This window comes from Pseudopodoces humilis, chromosome 18, assembly GCF_049639895.1.
Source record: "Pseudopodoces humilis isolate 2021_Gansu_Grassland_sample_001 chromosome 18, ASM4963989v1, whole genome shotgun sequence".
Taxonomy (NCBI): domain Eukaryota; kingdom Metazoa; phylum Chordata; class Aves; order Passeriformes; family Paridae; genus Pseudopodoces; species Pseudopodoces humilis.
The window spans coordinates 11,307,681-11,332,171 of NC_142217.1; the positions used below are offsets into that span (position 1 = coordinate 11,307,681).

At 39.0% G+C, this 24,491-nt stretch overlaps 2 protein-coding genes across 2 annotated transcripts in view; both read left to right on the forward strand.

The window, feature by feature from the left end:
- LMTK2 (lemur tail kinase 2) overlaps nucleotides 1-18,142 on the forward strand; it is a 41,738-nt gene extending 23,596 nt beyond the window's left edge. The window contains exons 7-14 of the mRNA XM_005523181.3: nucleotides 1,992-2,125; nucleotides 5,144-5,228; nucleotides 5,868-5,989; nucleotides 7,451-7,600; nucleotides 7,853-10,760; nucleotides 12,282-12,417; nucleotides 12,825-13,073; nucleotides 14,198-18,142. Coding sequence (XP_005523238.2) covers nucleotides 1,992-2,125; nucleotides 5,144-5,228; nucleotides 5,868-5,989; nucleotides 7,451-7,600; nucleotides 7,853-10,760; nucleotides 12,282-12,417; nucleotides 12,825-13,073; nucleotides 14,198-14,226 — 3,813 coding nt within the window. The 3' untranslated portion in view covers nucleotides 14,227-18,142. The remainder of the gene's footprint in view (nucleotides 1-1,991; nucleotides 2,126-5,143; nucleotides 5,229-5,867; nucleotides 5,990-7,450; nucleotides 7,601-7,852; nucleotides 10,761-12,281; nucleotides 12,418-12,824; nucleotides 13,074-14,197) is intronic.
- A 1,233-nt stretch (nucleotides 18,143-19,375) lies between these two features.
- BHLHA15 (basic helix-loop-helix family member a15) lies at nucleotides 19,376-22,999 on the forward strand. Its single transcript, XM_014252518.2, has 2 exons — nucleotides 19,376-19,603; nucleotides 21,529-22,999. The coding sequence occupies exon 2, from the start codon at nucleotides 21,565-21,567 to the stop codon at nucleotides 22,063-22,065; it is 501 nt and encodes a 166-aa protein (XP_014107993.1). The 5' UTR covers nucleotides 19,376-19,603; nucleotides 21,529-21,564; the 3' UTR covers nucleotides 22,066-22,999.
- The last annotated feature ends 1,492 nt before the right edge of the window (nucleotides 23,000-24,491 follow it).

A 24,491-nucleotide genomic window follows, 5' to 3' on the forward strand; every position in this document is an offset into this window, starting at 1 on the left:
GCACTTCTCTTCATGTCCTTATGTGAAAAAGAGTTTTGCTTACACTCAGTCTGAACTGCCCATGTTTCAGCTCATGCTTGTTCTCTCTCATCCTCCATCCATGCTCCACATGGAGGAGCCTGGCTTAGTCTTTAATAACTTATACCTGACAGTCATTATGCTGAAGTCTCTTTTTCCAGGCTGAATGAGCCCGGTTCCCTCAGCCTTTCCTCATGGTGAACCCCTGACTGTTGTGGTGGCTCTTTCTTGAACTTGCTCCAGTTTGTCTTGTTCTGGGACAGCCAGTTCTGAGCACAGGATCAATGTGGTCTTACAAGTGCTGAGAAGGTGGTGAGAGCTGCCCTGGCCCTGTTTGTGCAGCCCAGGAGCTGCTCCCAGTCTGCTGCCAGGGCACACAGGGTTCATGTGGAGCTTGCTGCCCCCCAGGATCAGCAGGCCCCTTCCTGCAGGGCTGCCCAGCTGGCCATTGCTCACTTTGTGCTGTTTGTAAGGGATTTTTTTCCTTCCCAATTGTGAGAGTTTACATTTCTCTTGCTGGAAGTTCATAAGGTCGCGTTGAAGCATTCCTCAGCTTGTCCAGGGTCTTCTGAAGGGCAGCTCAGCACCTGAGTGTGACCATTGGTTCACCTCAGTTTGGTACAAGCAATGTCCTTTTAAAGCAATCCCAAAAGTATCTATTTTATTTTTTTAACCTTGATTGTAGCCTTAACTAGACCAGAATGGGAGCATAGAACCAGTATGTTTCAAGGTGCTGGATTTAATAAAAGTTAGTTTTCCTACAAAAATATGTGCCTACATGAATAATCTACTAAATAAGGGATATTACACAGCACTGCTGTTACTAATGCATTTAAAAATGAAAAAGTAATTCCTGTGTGTATTTCAGGCATCCTAGGAACGTAATCCACCTGGGACAAGGCCTAAGCAAGCAGTTGCTGTTTAAATGAATGACAATTTTAGAGTTTGACTTTATTCAGGCTCTTGCTGCCACCTACAGTCAGTTCAGCTGGGTGTTCCGGGCTCGTATTCCTTGGACTCTGCCATTTGGAACCTGCATGACAAACACTGTTCCTTTCCTAATTGTTTGGAACTCTGCTCTGGCAAGAGCTTCCTGGCCCAGGTTTTGGGAAGACAGCGGACATAGACAGAGCCCAGTGTGTTATGTTGGTGAAACAAGTTGTGATATGTGTTATGCAGTCTCAATACAGAAATGTTTTAAAAATAATTTGCTAACCTTTCAGAAAGTCTGTATTTTAAGTAACAGAAATGTAGGACTGCTGGGTTAAAAGTCAAACTGTGAGAAAACAAACAACAATGGCATGAGAAACTTATTGTTTTCCCTTGCTTGGATTCTCTTACTACATAAGTCTTCCTTTTCCTGAATTTTTGGACAGTATTCAATTATTTTCCTCTTTTTCAAAGCTGTTCTTTTTTTAGTAATTTATGGAGTGTTTCTATGGGCTCATTAATTGCATGTCTTCTGCACAGCATTGCCTGGGTTCAGTAAAACTGCTGCCATCATCAGAATTCTGACTGAAATGGGCTGTATTACCATGCTTTTTATATAGAAAACTCTGGTTAGCTGGCAATGTCTGAAAATCTCTTCTCTAGTCTCTCCCTTCCAGCCCCTTACAAATTCCAGACAGACAGCTTTGCTGATTTGGAGCACTTGAAAACTCATGTCATTTAAAAGCAGAGGCTCATCAAACTCTGGGTTTTTTTAATGGAAGTTATTAATGCATGACAGATTTTATGTGACAGTTTGATCTAGGACGTTAATTACTAAAAGATTAGATTAAAAAGGACAATACCATATGCCTTAGATAACTTATATAAGATCCTTTATGGAGTCTGGAAACTCGAGGAACTTTATTTTATTGAGCACAAATGTGGTAAATAAGTAATGTGGTCAGTTAGATCTTTATTAAAAATAATTTTTTCAGATTCAACCAACATATAAGGGTAATAAATATCTTCAACTTCTTTTACAGGGTGACCTGAAAACTTATATCTGCAATGAGCAGGAGCACATTAAAGGAGAGTCTCAGATAATGCTGCTCCAGAGAATGGCATGCGAGATCGCCGCTGGCCTCGCTGTAATGCACAAGCACAACTTCGTGCACAGGTAGGCTCCTGAGAAATGCCAGTCAGTCAAGATACACTCTGAAATTCATCATATTTTCATTAAAATCCAGGGGCATTGATGACTGTTTCCACAAACATTTGAAGTAGCCTGAGGCATGAAGGTGTGAAGCTAATGAAGGTGCTAATTGAGCTGCAATGGTGTGGTGTTCCAGCTCCACCTGCCTGAAAGCTGATCACCTGCTCTTTGGGTTTGCAGTCCATAGAGCACAAGCTGCTGCCAAACCGGTCCACGTGTAGTTATTCGATTAATTCTTGGCCAAGTCAAACTAATTTTGTTTATTTTGGAGGGAGGGATGTTAAAATTCAGTTAGAATGAATCTTACCTGTTTTGGATTGCTATTAGATTATAGAAATTTAGAATGTGTCTTTGGTAATGTTACCTGTGTTATTAAAAATGGAAGGAAAAAAACCTTTCTAAAGCAGTAAGGAGGAAGCTGAGTTTAGAAAGAAAATCTGACTGGAGGGGGTATTGTCTCACTGAATTGTTTTTCATGTAACCTTTAAATCTTCACTAAAGGAGGTAGTCAGATTTCAAAGTAATCATGCTAGGAGAAGAATCTTGTTCCCATCGGGGGAAATGCTAGATTTATTTTTAATTAATATAATTATTTTTAATTAAAGTTCACGTAGTTGATACTGAAAGAATGGCAGTAGTTGCAAAAGGCTGGGAAAATTTATTCATGAGACAAGTTGCCCAGAAAAATACACATTTTTTTTTTGCTTTAAATGTAAAGGTGTTAAGGAACTGGAAGCCAACAACCTCTAAGATGACTAAAATATTAGAGTACTTGTTCTCCAAATGTGGCTTACCTGGTGAAACCTTTGGTACTACAAGACATTTACTTTGTCAGTCTGTTCTCTGCTGTAGAACCAGCACTTGCATCACTCTTTCAGCAAGTCAGGAGCTTGTGTTGGAGCTCATCAATGCACATCCTTCTGCTTAGGGAAGGCAGAGACCTTGTGTTTAGGGAGAAACAAACTCTCACACCTAAGGCTTAAAAGGTGCAGGTTTAAAACAGCAGCAAAACCCCAAAGCCTGGACTCAGCTGGTGGCTCTTCTTTTAACCAATTTAACAATTTCAAATGACTTGAAGGTAATACCAGTTTTACCTGTCTAATAGAGGGATCAGTTTCTCGTCTTGCAGCAGCATGGCTCTGTAGGTATTAAATTTAACAGTACATTTTCAGTGAAATACAGATAAACTTGGTAAATAATTAATCTGTGGATCTGCAAGATTCTCATTATAATGTTTACTTCTAGCAACACTATCCTGATGCTGTCAGAGTAAGTGGTAAAGCTCCAGCATCAGTGATTTTGTTGTTAGTGGTAAATTCAAGCAGCCAACAATTTTTCTTTTCCAGGATATTTATTTAAATAGTATAAAAGAATTTGGCAAGCTCTGGGACATACTTGAAGGTTGTAGATTTATTTCTGGCCTGTGTAGTTCAATGACTTCGGAAAGGAAATCATCATCTTTCTTCGTTGCAGACAAGCTGTAGCTTTCAGGCCATTTTTACTTCAGAGACTTTTTTTTAAGCCAACAGAAGCAAAGGTAGAATTCTTCCAGGGCACTTAATTGCCTGGTCCCCTCTGTGAAACTGAGAAGTGAAATATTTGAGCAATTAGTCTGCTGAGCTCTTTGCTGTTGCAGCCACAGTTCCAGCTTCATTAAACTTGCATAAATTTCTGAGTTTGCATGATGGGTTTCCTAAAACTGCTTCTTTGTATTCTTACAGCAGCACTGCTGCTTTGTGAGTTTTTGTGGTCTGGTTTTTGATAGAAATTTGAAGCAAATTCTGTGTCTATTCAAAAGCTTTGTGATTTGTTTATTGGAGGACTTGTACGAAATAAATTACTTTTAATGTTGGTCTTTTTCAAAGGCTGTCTGTAGTTCTGGTTCATGTGTAATGTATGGGTTTGTTATTTTAAGAGCTTAATTGTAGATGTAAGGTATTAGTGGCTGCTCAGTATCATCGTAAATTATTATTATTTAAACCTAATCTGAATTACGGATAGATTTTTGTCTATGACAATTAACATGCAAGCCATGCAGTGATAGGTGTAAAGAGGGTTGACATCACTGTAGCATGTGATAGCATGTGAACAGCCCACGTAATCTCCATGAGAGGATTGTGAGCAGAATGAAATAACTGCATATAAATGCTCTGTGTAGCTTGAATGCTTAAGAGTCTACACCACTGCTCTAGAGAAGTGACTGCAGCTTTCCAGAATGCAGAGTCTGCTTGGTTCTGTGGCTCTAAACTGATTCTACTTTGAAGCAGTGGGAGTGCCCGAGGGAAATCACAGCCACAAAACAAGTCTTGTCCAATAAGACCTCTCTAAGGAGAAACTCTATCAATGTTTGTTTTTTCTGGAAGTGATGAGTGTTTGTATAGAACAGTAGTGGCTGCAGTGTTCCAGTGAGATATGTGAATCAATTGTTGGCATGTATAGGTTCTAAAACTTAACAAAAATGTAAGCAACAGGAAAACTGTCTTAATGTTTGGTTTAGATCACAATTGCACTTTAGAAATTGCTTACCCCAGTGCCTGGGTTTGCACTGCATATGAGTTGGTCTTTTGGAATGTGTGGACTAGTTTCATTTCCTCAGAAGAGGATCAGGAAGGAGCTGCAGGAGCTTCAAGAGCACACCTTTCTTGTACCCAGCTTGCCTCAGCCTTCAGTAGGATTTAGATCTGTGGGATCAGCCTACAGCTCATGCACTAGAGTATTGCTAAAGTGTATCTAGAGTTGATGCTGTATCCTTAGCACTGTTTTGTGTTACTGATCTACTCCTGTTACTTCCAGCTGCAATCCGTTACTCCGCATAAATACTTGATTTTTAGATTCTAAGTTTTTTTAAAAATAGTTTTTCATTTGATACTTCAAACTGTGACCTGACTATTCTAAAAATTGTCATTTTTGTTAACCCATTTGTCTGAATTTGCATTGAAGACCTCCTGGTTTGTCTCACTGTTTATTTGTTTGCATTTGCAGTGACTTGGCCTTACGGAATTGCTTCCTTACATCCGATTTAAATGTCAAAGTAGGAGATTATGGTATAGGATTCAGTAGGTATAAGGTAAGCTAATCTTGTCATGGACCACTTTTTTAAAGGATTCAGGGGCCAAGGTTACAAGCACGCTTGAAAGTTGTAAACTGATACTAGATTGTCCTTTATTGGAGTAATGAACTTTTGAAGTATTACTGGTAAATAACTGTAGCAAGTTCATGTACCAGAACAGGTACCTTTCTAGAGATTAGTTGTGTTTATGCTTCTGGAATCTTCTGCTAAATCCACCCTTTTTTGGTCCTGTTTACGGTAGTCCTACAATATGAACAAACTAATTTTAATGAGTTTTAAGGACATATTTGAAAGAAAAGTTCAAATTTCTTAATGAAAATATTCGAAATACTAAAGTATATCAAGAAAGTGAAAAATTAAAGACATTAATTAAGCCATCTTGTAAGTACCAAACCTTAAACAAGAAATTGGCATTCATGTTTCTGCTATGCAGTGACCAGTGAATGACTTTCCTCTATAGCATTATTCTCTTCTACTTGGGGAAAATGGGATTATTTTTATTTCTAATTTTTTACATAAGCATCACATAAAAATGTATTAAGGACTATTATAAGGGCTATCACTATCTGGAAGTTGATCCAATGTGTGTTCAGCCTTTTAACATTATTTTTTTCTTCATTTTGATCAATAATTTAGGAAGATTATATTGAGACAGATGAGAAGAAACTTGTTCCTCTACGATGGACTGCACCTGAGTTAGTAACAAGTTTTCAAGACAGACTGTTATCAGCAGAGCAAAATAAATACAGTAATATATGGTATGTAGAAGGCTTTAAAAAATTTCAATGAGAGATTTGTGAACATATTTTCAAATGTTAATGAAGGAGTAAATAATATTTAAATTAGCTTGATGCATCAGATGTGCAGTAGGTTAATCTCTGTAAACCTGAAACCATATCCTGCTTTGCAAAGATGCTTTGAAATCTGTTGAGAGAAAGTTAAGGAGTAAGCAAAAATGTTTAACAGAGTGATAGGTGTTTATAGTAATAAAAATACTTTCAGATGTTTATAAAAGAAAGAAATGGTAAAGTATTTTTCCAAGAATAGGTAGCTGTGAGTGACATAAAAAGTTGATCCCACTAGAACTTGCTGAAGTTCAATTGGTAGAACAGTGGCATTTTAATTAAAATGCTGTGTTCTTGCTGCAGCATTTGAGAGCAGCAATTAACTGATGGCTTCTGCTGCCAAAGAGCTGATAGACAATGGCTAGTGAACACTTGAAGATGAATGTTTTTGAAATTGCCGAGTTCTACTTCAGTTCTCAAGCCCCAAGAAATTAGGATAATGGAAATTACGGATTAGACTATCATTTCTGAAAACATTGCAGTTAATTCCTGCTTTATATTCAAAGGATATTAAATAGTAAACTAGGCTTTGTTTGGTGTTTTAAAAGTAGTGGTGCAGAAAGCAAGTGGGGTATACAGAAATTATGTAAAAAACTAATGTGCTTCCATCCTCCAAGGAGGCCTCCCTAGCTCATACTGTTCATCTGGACTATAAGCAGCCAGGGTCTTAAGGTTTTCAACTTGTATTTTAGTGCCTCTTATGCAGGCAGAGCTGCTTTGAACGGGTTTGGACTGATGATTCCAGACACCCCTTCCAATCTAAATTATTCTATGTGCAAAGTCAGTTACTTTGCATTTTGAGCATGGAAAGATTCCCCAAAGATTAACATTGACTGTAATCAGTGAAAATGCAATTAGTGTTGGATACAGTACAGATGCAGCACTGAGCAGAGGCAGTTTTTGAGCACTGCTGCTTGACAATAAGGAATTCTATGAACTCTGGAACAAAGATGAGTTTTCTAGCAGTTTGACCTATAACTGCAATTTCTCATGAAAGCTTTTTCTCTTCTTTTAGACTAACTAGATTTTTTAAATCTCATTTCTATACACCATAGTAAAAAAATAAAACAATATTTTATACTTTTAAATTGTTGAAAAGATAATATTTTGTTATATGTCGGGGTTTTCCTTAATCAAATAATTTGAGACCTTCTATATTTTGTTGGCGTCATTGTTGTTGCCTTCAAGCAACTTTATTCTTCAGGCTTTTAGTATTCTGTCAAAATGAATTAACAAGTTCTGAAGTTATTCTAGAGACAATGGGGAAGTTTATTCTTTATTTCTACTTGCCAGTTATGCTTTACATATCCTTTCATAGAAAAGCAACTCTAAAATAGTTCTGAGAATGCCCAGTCATTTGCTGCTCTTTTGCAGGTCCCTGGGTGTGACGTTATGGGAGCTATTTGAGAATGGTGCTCGGCCTTACTCAGACTTCTCTGACAGGGAAGTCCTAACTCATGTCATCAAGGAGAAGCAGGTTAAACCCTTCAAGCCACGTCTGGAGCAGCCATACTCTGACAGATGGTAAACTTAAAATGTTTCTATTTATTCTGTAAGCTGCTGAAGAAGTTTTTCAAATGACTCAGTTCTCTTAAATACATTGAAATTGCTACACAGAAACTCAGCAAACAAACCCTTGATAAATGAAGTAAAAGGACTTGCTAAAGATGGAGGTTCCTGCCAGTGATATTGGTACTCTCAGGCTTGTTAGGTATCTGAATTCTGTAAATTCCTTTAAAGTGTGAAGCCTATTGAAACATGTTTTTATTTGTATAGGTATGAAGTTCTGCAGTTCTGTTGGCTGCCTCCAGAAAAGAGACCAACGGCAGAAGAAGTGCACAGACTTTTAACTTACCTCCGCATGCAAAGCCAAAGGGACTCAGAGATTGATTTTGAACAGCAATGGAATGCTCTGAAACCCAACACCTCAAATAGAGAAGCAAGTAATTCTGCGTTCCCAATCTTGGATCACTTCACAGGAGATAGACTTGGCCATGAGCTGGAGGAGGTTCTGACTGTGACTGAAACGAGCCATGGTCTGAGCTTTGAATATATCTGGGAGGCAGCTAAACACGATCACTTTGATGAATGTGGTCATGTGAATCCTGATGAAGCCATGACCTACACAAGTATTTTCTATCCAGTGGAGGTTTTTGAGAGGTCACTTTCAGAGCAAGGACCAGGAGCACAGGATGGAAGTGGTCAAGAAGCATCACTTGCTGTCCCTGGGGTGTTACCTGTGTTTGATGCACATAAACTTTCTGTTGGAAATGACTACTATATCCAGTTAGAGGAAAAAGGAAGTGGCTGCAGCATGAATTTTGATAACCAGTCAGTTGTATTAACAACAGAAGTTGATCATCAAGAAGCCGTACAAGAAAAAAGTTCTCATTTCACCGTTCTCAGGGATCTTGATGTAGAAGAATCTAGTACTGATGGAGACTTCTTCCACTACAATACAGATCCTAAAGAGGAATTTTTGCCTGCTACTAGTAGTCCAGAAAGTCCTTTCCAGAGTATATTTAATGACATTGATAGATCAGAAGAACTGACAAACAGAAAAATACTTGGGTTTGCTGATGATTCTCCTAAAGACTTTAAACCAGCTGTTTTGAACTCAAACACAGATGCTAGAAAGGCAGTAGGCTATTCTGAGAAGGAGCATTCTAATCATGCTTCTGAAAATGAAACAGTTTCCTTATGTGAAAATATCTCTAACCAGTCGGACCAAGTAACTTTAGAAGAACTTTCCGATAACTTCTTATTTCTTCAAGAGAAAAACTTATTAACAGGGTTATTGCCTAACAAAACCAGCAGTGATTTTGGGCAAAACTCAGATGATGTTCTAAAAAGTATATTAGAAACCTCGAAAAGAAACTCTGTAGAGCCTGACCCTGTGCTGGCTGAAAGTGCACAGGTCTTTTCTTTAATACACAAAAGTCTTAGAACAGTGAAAGATGAAAATTTTAACCCAGTGACAATGAATAAAGATTCCATTTCCCAGTCTCAGACTCCTGTAGAGATGCAGGCATCCTCTAGTCCACCCACAGCACATAATTCATGTGATAACTGTGCAAATCTTCCTGTTTCAAAGGATGAGGGGAAATTTCTAAATGTAGAAGTGAATGAAGTCATGTCCTGTAACACCGATGTTCTCTGTCAAGAAGAGCTGTCTTATAATGCCAAAAATAATAATGTTGGAAATAGTCCATATTACAGTGTTTCTGTTGAAACGGATGAGTGTGATGGACAGATGAAACAGGGAATGCTTTTCAAGTCTGGTGAAATAATTTTTAATAGAGAAAAATGTAGTGATCAGGAAGATAGGAAAAGAAACTTGCAAGATAATTCTCCCGTATCAAAAAGAAATGAATGTTTATTGGATGAAATACAAAAAACATCAAATGATTTTGAGAACTGTAAGGATGTTCCAGAAGAGGTGACCTCAATTTCTGTTGCTGCTTCAGATTGTACAAGTCAGGATAGTCTTTTGGAAGATGGCCCATCTCCTTTACAAACTGTAGAACAAGCCTTAGAGACACCTGATTCTTTGGATTCTTTAGATGTAAATGAAGTTTTAGAATCTTTACAGGCTCAAAGTCCTCAGAAACTTTTGCCGCCAGATAAACCTGCTGACAGTGGCTATGAAACAGAAAACCTGGAATCTCCAGAATGGACTTCCCATGTCCCGGTTGAGGACGCTTCCAGTGTGGATACTGCTCTGTGTGTTGTGAGCGAGAACAGCGTCAGTGCTTTGCCTTCTAATCCAGTCATCATTGTGTCAGAAGCAGCATCTTGTTTGGATGCAGTGAACAGCAATTTTGAAATAACCCCAGTGGTTTTTCTGAGTGGAAATCAAAACTCTTATAGAGATTCAGCTTATTTCTCTGATAATGATTCTGAACCAGATAAAAAGCCTGAAGAGTCTGTTAATCTGTCCAGAGACACTGCATGTGTTGTTTCCTCCAGCAGAGGAGAGAATCACACTGAAGAGGTTTGTGGTTTTGAAGAGAGACAGCAAATGTGTGATGTGAGGAGTTACCAGGAGGATGATAATCAAAACTCGAAACTGGAACTAAACCACAATTTAGAGATCCAAGAGATGGATGAAAGGATGCAGGGGTGTCCTGATGAGTGGGCTGAGGCAACTCTGACTTCCCTGGAAATAGTGATGGAAGGTAACCTGAGTGATGAAATAAATCTATCTGAGACTTCCCATAAAAGTGTCTCTTGCGTTGGCACTAACACTTCAGAACTCCTTTCACACAGAGATGTAAAGCCTGTGCACAACATGGCTTTAGATCTGAGTAACAGTGAGAAATCCTTCTATCACATGGAAGGACAAAAACTGAAAGAGCCAGATATTGAAGGAAAATACCTCGGCAAACTCAGCGTGTCTGGAATGCTTGATTTAGAAGATGGCGATGATGCAGATGAGGAAGATGAAAACAGTGATTCTGAGGATGACATGAGGACTTTTCATATGCATAGTCTGAGTTCTGACAGTGAAGATGAAACTGTTCATCAAGTACCTGAGATAGTTACTGAGAAAGATGATGGAAAACATTTGAGAAGCTTGTTGAAACTTCCAAAACCTCTTAATGAAAGACAGCCTGAACTTCAGAAGGATGAGAAAAAGGCTGTAACATTCTTTGATGATGTGACAGTCTATTTGTTTGATCAGGTAACCTTCTTTTTAATTGCTAAGTAAAGTTCTTATTGGCTTGGTTTTTTTTTGTTTTTCTTTAAACAAGGAGTAATTGAATAAATTGCTTAATATTAGGGAAAACCTTGTTACAAAAGTATCTTTGTTTTGGCAGGGTTACAGCCTGTTCATGATGTGGGTTATTTTCCTTTCTATATTAAGGCTATATAAGAATATATATATATATGTAAAATAATAATACTTATATATAAAGGAAAAAGAACTTTGTGACTTGGGTAGGTGCAGTTTTGTGCTGCTGGTAGAATAGCATCACTAATCTGAAGTGAAGGACGGTTTTGCTTTGGTTGCCAAATCCTGAATCTCCATTGCTGTTGGACCCTTGACTGCATGTGCTGAATGAAACATGGTTTTAACGATGTTTTTCTGCGGTTTATAAGACATATTTAATTTTAATATGCAAGACAGCATTGCTATGGACAAAATTTAATAATTTTATTTTGACAGAATATTCTTGTAACTTTATAGAAGCAGCTTATCTGTTTAATGAGTTTGAAATCTTTAAGATGCTTTATAAAAAAAAAGGGAGAAAGCAAAAAAGACAATAATTAAATGAAAAAAACCCGAAACTCAAACTGAAACCTAACTTAGTTAGCACTAAGGTAAATTTATCTAAGATCATAATCAAGAATGAGAACAGTATTTAGATGGTAATGCTAATTTTTATTAATCCTGTGGGATTCATATTCAGTGACACAGTGATCTGCTTATAAAATTCAAGGTTACTTTTGTTTCCCTATCAGCTTTATCAATTTTTAACTTCTGTAACTGGATACAGAGGGGATTGTATTTTAGCATTATGTCAACTAAACTAGTCCAGTGAGTTTAAAAGAACAGTCACTTTGCCAAACTTTGGAAATGTTGCTTATGATGACGCACATAAATATTAGAGTTAACTGTGTTTTGGAATAGAAAACATAGGTGATTTATTTGTGTTTAGGCAGCCTGTAGAATAGTAATCCTTTTGTCAGAGGGGAAGGAAAAAATCAGCTGTGTTTAAACTGCTCTTAGTTGTTGAACTTTTTACTTTCTATTACAATATCTGATAATATGTTGGCTGCTTCTAATACCGGCTGTACAAAGTCTGTCTCTTTATCCTGAACATGATTAGGAGATTAAAAAAAATTAGATAAGGCTTTATTAAAGAGGGGAAAAAAACCCTACCCATGTTAAGCTGATATGGGAATGTTTTCAATTGGAAGGTATTTTAGCTTTGTTCCTAGAAATACGAAACCACTTCATATTGTAAATAATATTTAAATAGTCATTTCCTGCGTGCATTTGAGCATAGATTTGATGCAGCTTTAGAAGTGTGTGCATGTGCTGATCTGTAACTCAGTCTTGTCGTGTTGTTGTAACAATTTACAGACCTTTTAATTGCACATTTGACTTGATGGCAGGATGGGGGAGTGTACTTGTGGGTGCTGGCATCTGGCTGGCATTGTGTGTAAAAACTTAAATAAGTGACTTTGTTTGCCTTAGGAAACACCAACGAAGGAGCTAGGAAGCCGTGGGATAGATGTGAACGGGGAAGGTGCTGGCAGCTCTCCTGTTCAATCTTCCAGTCCTGGTTACTTAAACAGATTTGCAAATTCAGAAAGCTCAACAGATGAAGAAGGTACATGAATATATTTATGCACAGCAGGGGCTGAGACTGTTTTATGCAGAGTCTTTTATGAGAAGTCATTAAACTATACGTGATCTGTAAATTCACTGGACCATGTTGGCTTCAGTTTTGCTTCCTAAGCACACATTGCAGCTGGGCTCAGTTTCCCTTGTTCCTGAGGAGCAAAGCTGGGATGTGGTACTGGTTGTTTATATATAGATGTGTCCAGGGTTGCCTTAGAGGCAGCCAAACTGGGTGACAAATCTGTGACTCCCTGGGCTAGAAACCCTGCCCAGGGCTACAGGGTTTGTCTGGGGCTAATGCAATTTTCCAGTCTGCTTGTACAGTTCTGGGTGACCTTACATGACACTACTGTAATGCTGCTTTTTTCTTCTTTCTTCTTTATTTTCCTCCTCAAGGTGGGGGTTTTGAGTGGGATGATGACTTCTCTTCTCCAGAGCCATCCTTTATATCCAAGGCAGCTAATAGTCTCATTGGTTCCAAACCATCCCTTCAGCCATCAAAGTACTTCTCTCCACCTCCACCTTCCCGGACTCTTGATCAGAACTGGTCACATTCATCCCCTTATTCCAGATTCTCCATCTCTCCTGCAAACATGGCAAGCTTTTCTCTTACACATCTTACAGATTCAGATATAGAGCAAGGAGGTAAGTGATTTAGTTATAACAATTACTTTAAAGATACAACTTAAAATGTTATGTAAAGATAAAAGTAACAGATACAACAAGTCTTGTTCTATTTAAATACCGAATGTAGAAGTACATTTTTAACACTATAAAAGTTTGTCTGGTCTTGTGTTTCAGTTAAGACATAGTTTTCCATGGAGATTATTTGTATCCAAGTTGGTGCAGAGTTGTGGTTGAATGACCTATGGAACAATTACAGGACAGACTCTCAGTTTTTGTGTTAAAAACCCTAGTGCTGTGTTTGTGTAACTGAAACTTCTGCAATCCTGAAGCAGTGCTGTTGCACCTGCGACACTGTGGCTTTTATTCTGGTTATTGCAGTGTCTTAAGTCAAAATTGTGTTTTCATTGCACAGGATGAGCATGCCAGGAACATAATGTTTCTGGTATTATTGTGTAAGCTTATTTTACAGTTTAGTTTCTTTTCATATTGCTTTTTAGACATTGCATTATTGACATTCTCTCAAGAATTGCAGCATGTTTTCTAGAGCTGTGAATAGGATAGCTTTTGTTAGGAGAGCCAAACAATCCCTTCAGAGCAATATTGAGTACTAGCAGTGTTTATTAACAAGCCTTCTTGTCAGTAACCAAAAGCTTTTTTAACCTTTGATACGTTTTTGAGGGTTAAGAGAAGCAAAAATAAGCAAACTTGAATCAGTTTGGCATATTATTAATCTTGATAACACACTGCATTATTAAAAATAAATATTACTGATTGCAGAGCCTTGCAAATGGTCAATGTCTATAAATATGTAATCGGTGTTATATAGAGTTGTATTGTTCTTGTATTGTGCTTACTGATTAGATAATATTTGCTGCTTAGTAACTTAGAGATAAGAGAGAATATTTTGGAGATCCTATATTGCCTTATGTGTCCTAAGAAGTGACATTGAACTGTGTGATTGAAGCAGATGTCTATGAATAAATGAACCAAATGTTTACAGTAGCTGAAAGCATAGGGAAAAATTAACTAAAACTTGGAAGGGCAAAACAGCAGAATGCCAAGTTCTAGCAAGAGTCTTGCAAAGAAGTGAGGGTTGTGCAGCAGAATCTTATTGTATCTTATGACCTTTCCTCTACTAATAGGAAGCAGTGAAGATGGAGAAAAAGATTAAATCAATTTAAACTTTCTCGGACTTCATACATAAAACACATAGACTTTGTGTTTGAACCTTCTTTATCTAAACTCTGGATCCTCCTGGAGTAACACAGGTAATCAAGAAGTACTGAGAAACGGAAATGAACACTGAAAGCAATGATAAATCAGGACATTAATTTGAATGTGTATTTACCTTTGTAATGTATTTTTAAATCAGTGCAATTTTGCTTTTCATTGAAAGACGATTCTGCCGCTGTTTTCAAGTACTTGAAGTATTTTTCAGATAACTTAAACAAGTAAAGCAATTACACTACAGTCTGGTTTATGTATGAGATTGTATAATATTCTTTTTATATTTTTCCATGTAGTTCATTATCTATTTGAACATACACCTGTTGTAGAATTGTGTATAACTGTCCTGTGCAACAGGTGGCTGTGTTGATGGAACTGTATGAATGATAGTTGATCAGTAGTGAGCCATATTTATTCAAAAAGATATCACTACATATTACTTTGCTTATTACAATTGCACTATGGATTATTCTTCCTTTATTTCCTGATGATGTACAGAATCAAAATCTTAAATCTTTCAAGGAAAATGAGACAAGTTGAATTGGCCCAGTTACCCAGTTTAATTTGTCCTTTTTGTAGCCTTTGCTATGCACGGTACTTGTAAAACATACATAACTTCTGAGTATTATGTTAGACTTGCTGAAATCTTATATTCAGTACCATTTCTAAAATTATAATGGTTATAGAATGGTTGTTAGTATTCATGTTTTATAGGAAACTGGAAAAGAATATATGATATACTCTGGAATTTTTAGATGAAAGAGATAATGTCTCTTAATTCCTAGATATGAGCCTACTGACTGCTTAAACTGTATAGCATCTGACTATATCACAATTAAGGGCCTTCCAGTTTTTACTACAATTTCTGCCTTGGAGAAAGAAGAGGAAAAATTGGCTGTACAAAACTCTGGAATTTATGAATCTTATAAAAAGATTAATTTCAATAGACTGGATTTGGGTACACTTGGCCCTTCAGTTGTACATTCTGTGAATTTTGAAGCTCACTCTTCTGCCGACTGCAGATCGTGACTCCATTTAGAGGCGTGTGGTAAACCTACCTCTCGGTGATGTTATGACAATTAAGATTTTGATTAATGGTTAATGCCCAGTTTTGCAGCCGTTATAGGGCCGGATCCATTTTAAGATGTATGCAGAGCTCCATGATACGTCGAGAAATGCATCCTGAACAAAGGCTGCAGTACAATAGGTTTGCTCAGAAGCCTGTAGGGAAGGAAAGGGGCTTAACCTTCCTGCTCTACCATGCATTCAGCTGATTTAATCCTCTAAACTCAGAAAAAGATACCCTTAATTATTACTCCAAAGTGAGTTGAGAAACAAATCTCTGACTTCTTGGAATGCCTTACGCAGTTCAGACCTGTAGGAAACACTGATAGGAACTGTTTACCTGGCTTTGTGTTTGTTTACGTGTACTAAAATACAAATGCACTGAAGTGTGAAGTACTTTGTATTTTAGTGGCTGTTTTGGCAGGGCTTGAGATAATGGTGGTCCAAGTGCTCTGTGTCCAGATCCAGTCACCAGAGAATTTTCATCATATAAAGATGGGAGGACTAGATATTTTCAGATGTGTGGTTTCTTTTTTTTTTTTTTTGTATACCTCTGTGTTAATTTTGATTTCTAAGTATGTTTTAAAAATTACAGGAATATGTTAATTGCTTTTTTCCCAGCATTATTTAGCCCTTAAACCAGAATGGCTTCCATACTGATTAAAAGGGAATGATTTAGTTATGTTGTTTGAAGTTGCCAATGGATTGAGATACCTTTTTCTGATGAGGCACTCAGGTTCAGAGTTAGTGAGAACTGTTCTTCTGCTCTTCAGTGTGAAGTGAGGAACTGAATTTTCCTATGTACCTTTCCAAAACATTATTTAGAAGGCAAAGTCAAGTAGTTTTTTAATACAGGCTTACAGTATATACTGTAGAGGGTTTAAGGAAGCTGTGTGCTACTGAAAATACTTTTAAATGTTGGTAATAGACCTTGTGCACAAACTATTGCTTAGAAATTCCATAATTCCAACATTAAACTCCTTGATACAGCTAGATTTAGGGTATCTCATCTGTCTTTAATTCTCACCGTAGTAAGTGTGAAACTCCATAATGGTCTGCAAAGAACATGTGGGCTTGTCTGCCTTGTGTGGTGAAAAACCTGTCAGACCTGGAGTTCAGCCTTAATTTTGAATAAATTGATTTAAAAAATAGTCTTGGGTTAAATAAAAGCTTATGCTTCAGAATGTTGTAATTTGGTTGTGCATTTTGTTTCTTGTAATTCTGGAAAATCAGATGTTTATCTTGCACATCAGGAATTTCCTTTGCTTGATGGAAATCTAAGATTTTTATTCTTTACCTGGGTTTAAAGAAAATCTTACACAGGAAGTGAAAGTTTACTCCTTTGTCCAAATGGACTCATTGCTAATGAATTGCCAAAGGAGCATTTTTTCCAAAACTAGATATGTATGCTATTAAGCAAGGTAATGTCCTTTTTAGCTGTACAATGAAGATAAATAAATATTTGAAGTTACCTCAGATCACTTAAACATAAATTTTAATTTCAGTAATCCAGTGGGCTGGATTGCAATAATATAAACTATCTTTTGGGGTAAAAAAATGATACTTAAAGATCTGATCAACTACTAGCAATACTTACATATTTGCCTGGCAGTCAAGTGGCACAATGAAGATGAATCAGTAATTCCAATGTTACACTATAATGAGGGGATTTGTTCCAAGTCATTCATTACACTCTATGTAATTTCTTGCACTAGCTACTTAAGCCTGGTCTCCATTTTAGAAGTACATGTATCTATTTTCAATGGTTTATTATGAGGACTGGTTACAGCTTAATTCCTTCTCTAGTAGAATACCTGGATTGTTTGAATAATGTCTCAATTTGGCTACTAAAGGTATTTAAAAGATCTGATTTTTCCCACCTAAAGAAGCTTGTTTGAACATTAGGATCTATAGTAAGAAGCCAAGAGAGCAACAAGAGTGTCCAGTTTCAGTGGAAACACCTGTACTCTCCCAAATCCCCCAGCTGCAGATACACTGTGTATAACTGCATTTATGGAAATTGCCATTTTCATGGAAATGAGCAGATTTAACTGTTTTTTCATATCCTTGTTGATGCACTAATGAAAGCCATTTAAGCCTCATTCTTTTTATCAGTATTTTTATCAGATTTTTATGTAATACTCAATCTTCATGAGGAGGCTGGTTGGTAGAAAGACTTTTTTTTATGATTAAGCACTATCCTAAAATGTCAGCATTGTCAGGTGTCAGTGACTTGGCTATTTGTGTTAGAGCTGGTGAAAGTGGAATCCAAGTACATTAGCCTTATAAGAAATAGCCTTAAATAAGAATGGAGTTACTTCAAAAAATTACTTCAGCTTTAAGTCATACATGTTAATGGTTTTGGTACAAAATGGGAAGAAATCTAGAGGAGAGTCAAACATCATATAAACTTATTGAAAATAAGTATTTGTAATACCAGCAGCCTGTTTTTCAGAAACTTGAATATGACTTACAGTTAGTTTTGTTTATGAAATTGTTTGAACTTGCACAGATGTAGGTGTAACTTAAATAATAAATGGTACTGATGTGTGTGTATATATAATGTTTAATTCTATTTGTAAATGAGAAACTATGTAACAAAATCATAGGTATGAGGTTTTCCTATTGTAATTTAATACAGGTATGAGGTTTATGGCAATATATCATAGTTAATGAAATTTCAGGTCAAAATGTCTTTAAATTGTGTACATTTTTAAATTGTAATTTCTACTGTATATTGATTATCATGCATAGTGTGATTCAAGAAACTGCTTGTAATTTAAAAATATTTAATATTAAAAATAAAATACAGTTATATATTTATAATCTCTTTGTCTGTTTGTTCATTTTTAAACAGATGCCAGCAGTGTAGTTCTACTGTAAGATATATTTATTAGTCTCCTGAGGTTGAGAAAGTCCCAAAAGCTCAGAGCCACAGTCCGAGCAGATGAGTCCACGCTAAATAGTGTAGTCATCTTTAAATTCTTCCAGTATCATCACCCTTGTGAAAAATTCAGGTAAAGTGTGTACACAGTCAGTAGCAAAGCGATAATTAAAACAGAAACAGCGTAATTCTGAATACTGAATTTTGCTTTCAATCATAGAATTAAAGATATGTAGGAAGAATGGGGATTTTGAAATTTATAAATTTAGAAAACGGATTAATGGTGTTTTCTGAGTGTTCATTGAATTTATTCCTAGAAGACTTGCTTGGGTTTCTTTCAATCTAAGTGCGTGTGCTGAATGGACCAAAAATCACCAGGTAAATAAATGTAGTACTGGTGTGTACTGGGAGCTCATTTGCTGCGATGCTGAGGCTGTTCCAGGCTGGGCACTCGGTGAGGCAGAAGGAGAGTGCTGCTTTTGAGGCTGCGGATGGCCCAGGACAGCCCTGGCAGTATTGATGGAGGCTCTTGTGGAAGCCCCCACTTCACATCGCAGCTGTTGAGTGCTGGCACCTGTTGTGACCTGGGAATGAGAAACTGATATCAAGATGACTTAACTTCATTAGGTAAAATATAACTACTGGGCTGCAATTTGACCAAGGGTAGTGGTCATTAATGAGAACAGATGCAAAAGATCCCATGGCACTAAACTGCTCACCTTGTATAGAACTTACCATCAAAGAATTTGAGAACTTGCAATCTCTATGAGCAGCAAGTTCTCAAAGAGATGGCAGTGCTGTGTCTGTGGGCCTGTGACAACATGCAGAACAGAGCTGAGACAGACTTCGTCCTCCTTCAGCCGGGGACACTCCACCTGCTGAAGGAGGCACTGGGCCTCCTGTGGGGACAGTCAGTGACACCCGCGCTGCTGCAGTGCCGCCGGCTGCTGCCTCCGTGTGTCACCTGTGGCCACCCACGGGCACGGGCGGGAGCCTCGAGCGGGGCGCTGTGGCCGTGCCCGGCCCCTCGGCGTGGTGTATGGGCCGCCCGGCCCGGCCCGGCCGCGGAGGGACCGGAGCTCCCGCCCGCCGGGCCCGCCCCCGCCGCTAAAGCCACGTGTCCGGGGCAGCGCCGGCCCCTGCGGCTGCCTCTGCCTGCGGGGCTCGGGCAGCGCCTGCCCGGGGCTCCTGGGGCCAGGGCAGGGCCAGCGCCCCTCGCAGCCTCCTGCTCACAGACCCTGGCTCGCTCAGAGGACACGCAGCGTTCCTTCCCTGTTTCCCCCACAGCCCTTGCTGCTATTCCTGGCTTCCCCTGGGTCTCCGCTGTGTTGCCCCTTGGGCCCCAGGCACCTTCTCAGCAGCTGGTGGAGTGGTAAGTCACAGAAGAGGGATGCCAGCCCTGGTAGATGGCTGCAGAGGATGTTAAATGCGTTGGTATTTGGCTATTCTCTCTCTGGTTTCTCTTGACCACCACTCCAGTCTGTTGCTCCTGATCCCACCACAACCTGTTTGCTCCTTGCACACTCTCGTATGACCTTCCTGGGACTCCCAGCAGCTGAGCTGGGGCTCTGTAAGGTTGCTTCTCTGGGTTACAGCAGTGGCAGTCTGAGCGCAGACCTGCCGGCTAGGCACCTTGTTATCCCGTGATACCCCATTTGCTTTTGCCCAGCCTGCAGTTTTAAAGACTACTTTGCTCTCACAATTTGCTGAAGCTTCCTTTCTCTTGGATCTTCTTCCAACTTTCTCTCCTGCTGCCTCTATGGACCCCCTCTTCAGCAAGTCCTGTGGGCTGTTTTCTTCCAAACAGCAGCGCTTCCCAGCAGTGCTTCTTGTCCTTGGGCAGGGAAGCTCCCTGTCCTCTGTGCTGTCCTGTAGCTGTGCCTTTTCTGCCAAGTGAGTTACATACACAAAGGGCCCAGAACAAACTGGTGCTTGCCTTTGGACCTGTTTTCTCACTGAAGATACCTGTGTGTCTCCAGCATTTTTTTAGGCTGCCACAACACAAGCTGCTTTGTGCTGTCTTTCACATGGGTGCTACCCTAACCCAGCTGCTTTGTGAATTCCTGTCCTGTTTGGTAAGGTTGCCTCCTTGGTAGTAAGGAACCTGAGGATAGCCAAGATGTCCTCACAGGCAGAGAAATGATTCACTGTGCAAGCCCAGCAGCTGAAAATGGCTTTAAAGAAATGAGAAACTAGACAGGAGGTAGTGTTTACCACAGCACAGCTGGGACCTGCCACCACCTGCTCCAGCTAAGGTTGATGTCTTGTACTGGGACAATCTCACATCTGGGGCTAGGTTTTTGTTCCTCTTTTTCCTTCATTTTTTATTGGCTTACCAGCTCTCAAACTGCTTCTACACAATAGCATCGGCATAAAATATATTTTGTTTAGATCAAACCTTTTTATAACTACATGAACTGGAAGACTGGAAGGAACGTGGTTTAGGAATGTCTCTTAGTAACACTGATCATTGGTGTTAGAGGCAGGGTTGCTGTGGTGCTGTTGTCTTCAGATGCAGTGTGGGCACAGAATATGGGCTGAGTGGGGTAAAATATCAATGCTGTCATCTAATGCAGAGGAAGCAACATTGCTATGTCTTTTTGGGTAACTTGGAAAATAGCCTGCTCTGCTGCTGTTCATCTGGGGCAGTAACTGCAGTTAAGCCCTGCCATTATTGGATTGCTGTTGGAAGAAGGAAGTACTTTTTTTTCTCTGTGTGTGTGGGTGGTGTGGACTAGTCCAGAACACAGAAATGCTGCAGCTGAAAACGTGGCTGGCTTGGAGCTTCTCCCTGAGAGTGTGCCATGTTTCCCTCTAGTGGACTTGTCTCACAGTGGAAACTTTTGCCTACAAAAACCAATTAACAGGAGTTCAAGGAGAAATTACTTTGAATAAGAGCCTGAGAGCTTTGAATAAGAGCTAAGCCAGTATATGTACATTGAAGTGGTGCATGGTTTTATTATAATGTGGAGTAGTGAGGAGTTGGGAGACAGCAGCATAAGAGATCAGAGGCGATGTGCTATTAAACCTGACTGACTGTTGTATTTTGCATGTTTTTTGAGTTGTGGTTCACTTTTCTACAGAAATACTGAATTGACTTGGAGACCATTTTCTCTTATGTACAATGATAAAGGAAAAATCTCTCTGCTTTGAGGCCTGTTTCTAAGAAAGTAAAGGCATCTGTTTTTCACCAGTAGGTGGTTCACTGCATCTTTGTTTCACTGGTTCCATTCACTTGCCCTCTGCTCCCTCTGCAAGCTCTCTTCCCAGCTGAATATTGGTGTTATATTTTTACAGCACATTGATAATTTATACCAGTCCATTCAACAAAACATGAAGACTAAAACCAAAGGGAAGAAACAAAGGCAAACTGTTGACAAAGAAGCATTTTCCGAAGAGCCAGCCATGAGAAAAAAGGAACTGGTGAAATGTTTGCGACGCAAAGAAAGGAGGAATGGGGCAAATAAAGAGAGCAGCAAGATCCCCACAGCCAGAGCGAAGCGTCCTTGGAGCAGTAAGGACAGGCTGTTGAGGAGGCTGGAAAGCAACGAGCGTGAGAGGCAGAGAATGCACAAGCTCAACAACGCCTTCCAGGCCTTGCGGGAGGTGATCCCTCATGTGAGAGCTGAGAACAAACTTTCCAAAATAGAGACTCTCACGCTGGCCAAAAATTACATTAAATCCTTGACCTCCATTATACTCAATATGTCCAATGGACACTTTCCAGCAGTGGAAGGGATGGGAGGAACCTGGGGATCCAAATTGTACCAGCATTATCAGCAGCAGCATGGAGAGGATGACCAGGAGGAACATCTACAGAAATATTCCACATAGATTCATAACTTCAGCCAAAACACCAACTGCCAGCTACTACTGTCATTATTTTTCCTTCTTACATCATAATATGTGTCATAACCTAGAGGTTTCAAGAGATTATTTTTGCCTCCAGTCTCTCCTTTTTTTTCTTAAAAAGACAAACAGGTAACACTCATGGCTACTGTTTTTATATGGCACGTTAAAAAATTATCTTAAACCCTCAGAATTTTTTAGAGTATAATGAATGTATTTGTGTGGTGTGCCAGAGTCTGGAAACCTATCCTATAACACTGGAGTTGACTTGAAAATAGTGATTTAATAACTTCTGAAAATTAACCTACTTGGAGTAGAGTGAGTTGAGCCTTTAAGGTCTGTGTCACCCTAGTTCCTTGGAGGTTGTTGAGAATCTTGGCTGCAGCTCTGTTCACCAGCCTTTCAATGACTCATCTACTGTGCTGAAGAGAAGATTAAAATTGATGACAGAATTTGACTGACTTGGTGACTGAAGTGGCACATATGGGAAATTGGTCACCAAATCTGAATATTTATCTTGATATTTAACCTCTGTGGATCTGCCCTGGTAATTTTGAACCTTGCAAGGCATAAAAACATCTTTTGATGCAAACATCTGCAAAGCTTTCTTAGATTGTAAGCTCTCTAGAGTAAGGACAGCTTTGATCTGTGTTTCCAGAGCATCTGGCCTCATGGAGATTTTCTTTAGTGGGTGTCTGGGTGCCCCTGTATTACAAATAATAAATAAGGGACAAATTATTTAATTTTTGCCAAGACAATGATAAAAATGCTTTAGTATAGTTTTAAGTTAGACAATGCTCTGGCCAGTTTAAATTATTTGCTAATGAAGCCTGTGATGTGATCAGGTTCTTTCTGGGTTAGTGTTAGATTCTGATACTATAAAACAATAAATGAAGCAGAAACTCTTCAAAAAGGAAAACGGGCTCTTTTTTTCCCCATCCCCTCTATCCCCTTCTGTGGTAAAAGTTTTATGTCACTGAGGAACTCTCATTTCCTCCTGTATGCTCATACCTGGGGCACCTGAAGCTGGAGTGGCCTCAGTTGGAAGTGTGGTGCCCATGGAGCCCCTGTGTCACAGCTTCCCCCTCCCCAACAGGAGGCTGCTGCTCCATGCTGTGGTGGCACAGGAAACATTTGGCACCTCATGCATCACTAGGATTGATCATGGTTTGTGGCATGGTCCGTTTCCTGCAGACAAGGGCAGTCCAAGGAGGAATGGGGGCTGAGGAAAGTTTTCTCAGATCCATCACAAAAGGATTGTGCTGCATTGTGCAGTTTGGAATGGGTTTGTAGTTTGCTGCAGCACAGCTGAGGGGATGACAATGTAATTCAGAGTGAAAGGTGAGGTTTCCCACACAGGCTGGTAAGGGATGTGAATTATTTTTCTCCACAGCAGTCCATAGCTATGATGTAGAACAACACCATCGTTTATTCATGTGGTTGCCTTACTGCAGAAAGCATTTGGATCCTGCCTCAGCTGGAATTTTCTTAGTGGTTGAACTGTTTTCACATTAAAATAAATTTGATTAAGCCTTTCTTGTACTCAAGTGTTAGTGAAAGAATTGCAGAGTCTCTTAGAGATTTAACTTGCCACTACAGTGCTGGATCTTACTCCATTCACCAGCTGTCCCATGTGGCTAAATTAATCCTCAGTGTATTTTATACACTGATTACAATGGGTCAGCCAGTAACACCAAGGCCTTTTCTTCCAGTTATTCCACTCAGCAAGTCTTCAGGTAAGAAACGTTCACGTTATTTGATTATTTCTCACCCTCTAGGTCAGTGCAAACTGTGGCTCTGTGTGTCACACAGTGAGTGATGACCAAGCATTTGTAGATTATGGTAATTTTTTTGTAGGATTCTTTAAAGGTCATTATCTGAGAGTTTCCAGCTAGTAAACATCCCTGGAATGCTTCTGTGGGATAGTTATGTTTCAACTGGTGTTTGATTGCATTGGTGGAAAGAGGGAACCAGCAAGTTTAAAAATCCAGTATTTTAACAGTGCTGTTGATGAAGGATTGCATTTTAAGAACCAAGTATGCTGGTATTGCTCCTAAACATACAGAGTTCAATGCTTGGGCATTTTTGCTTGGGGTTTTTTGCTATAAATACAGCAGCCAAGGAGGCAGGTGAAAGTTACCCCTTCTCTGAACACTGCCATTCCTAAGGCACAGTGAGGCTGAGGACAGGCATTTTTATAGAATTACAACTGCTAGTTCCACAGTGGTACTTTGTAGCAAGGTGCTGTGTTCTTGGATATGTCAAAAGGGATTTTGTAAGAAGCTTTTTTTTCCTGATAAATTACTTTTATTTTTCAAAATTGCTTCAGTTTAAAGTCACTTTTTCATATTTTAACTAGCCACAACAATGACATTATAATTTTTAATGAAATAAATTTTCTGAATAATATT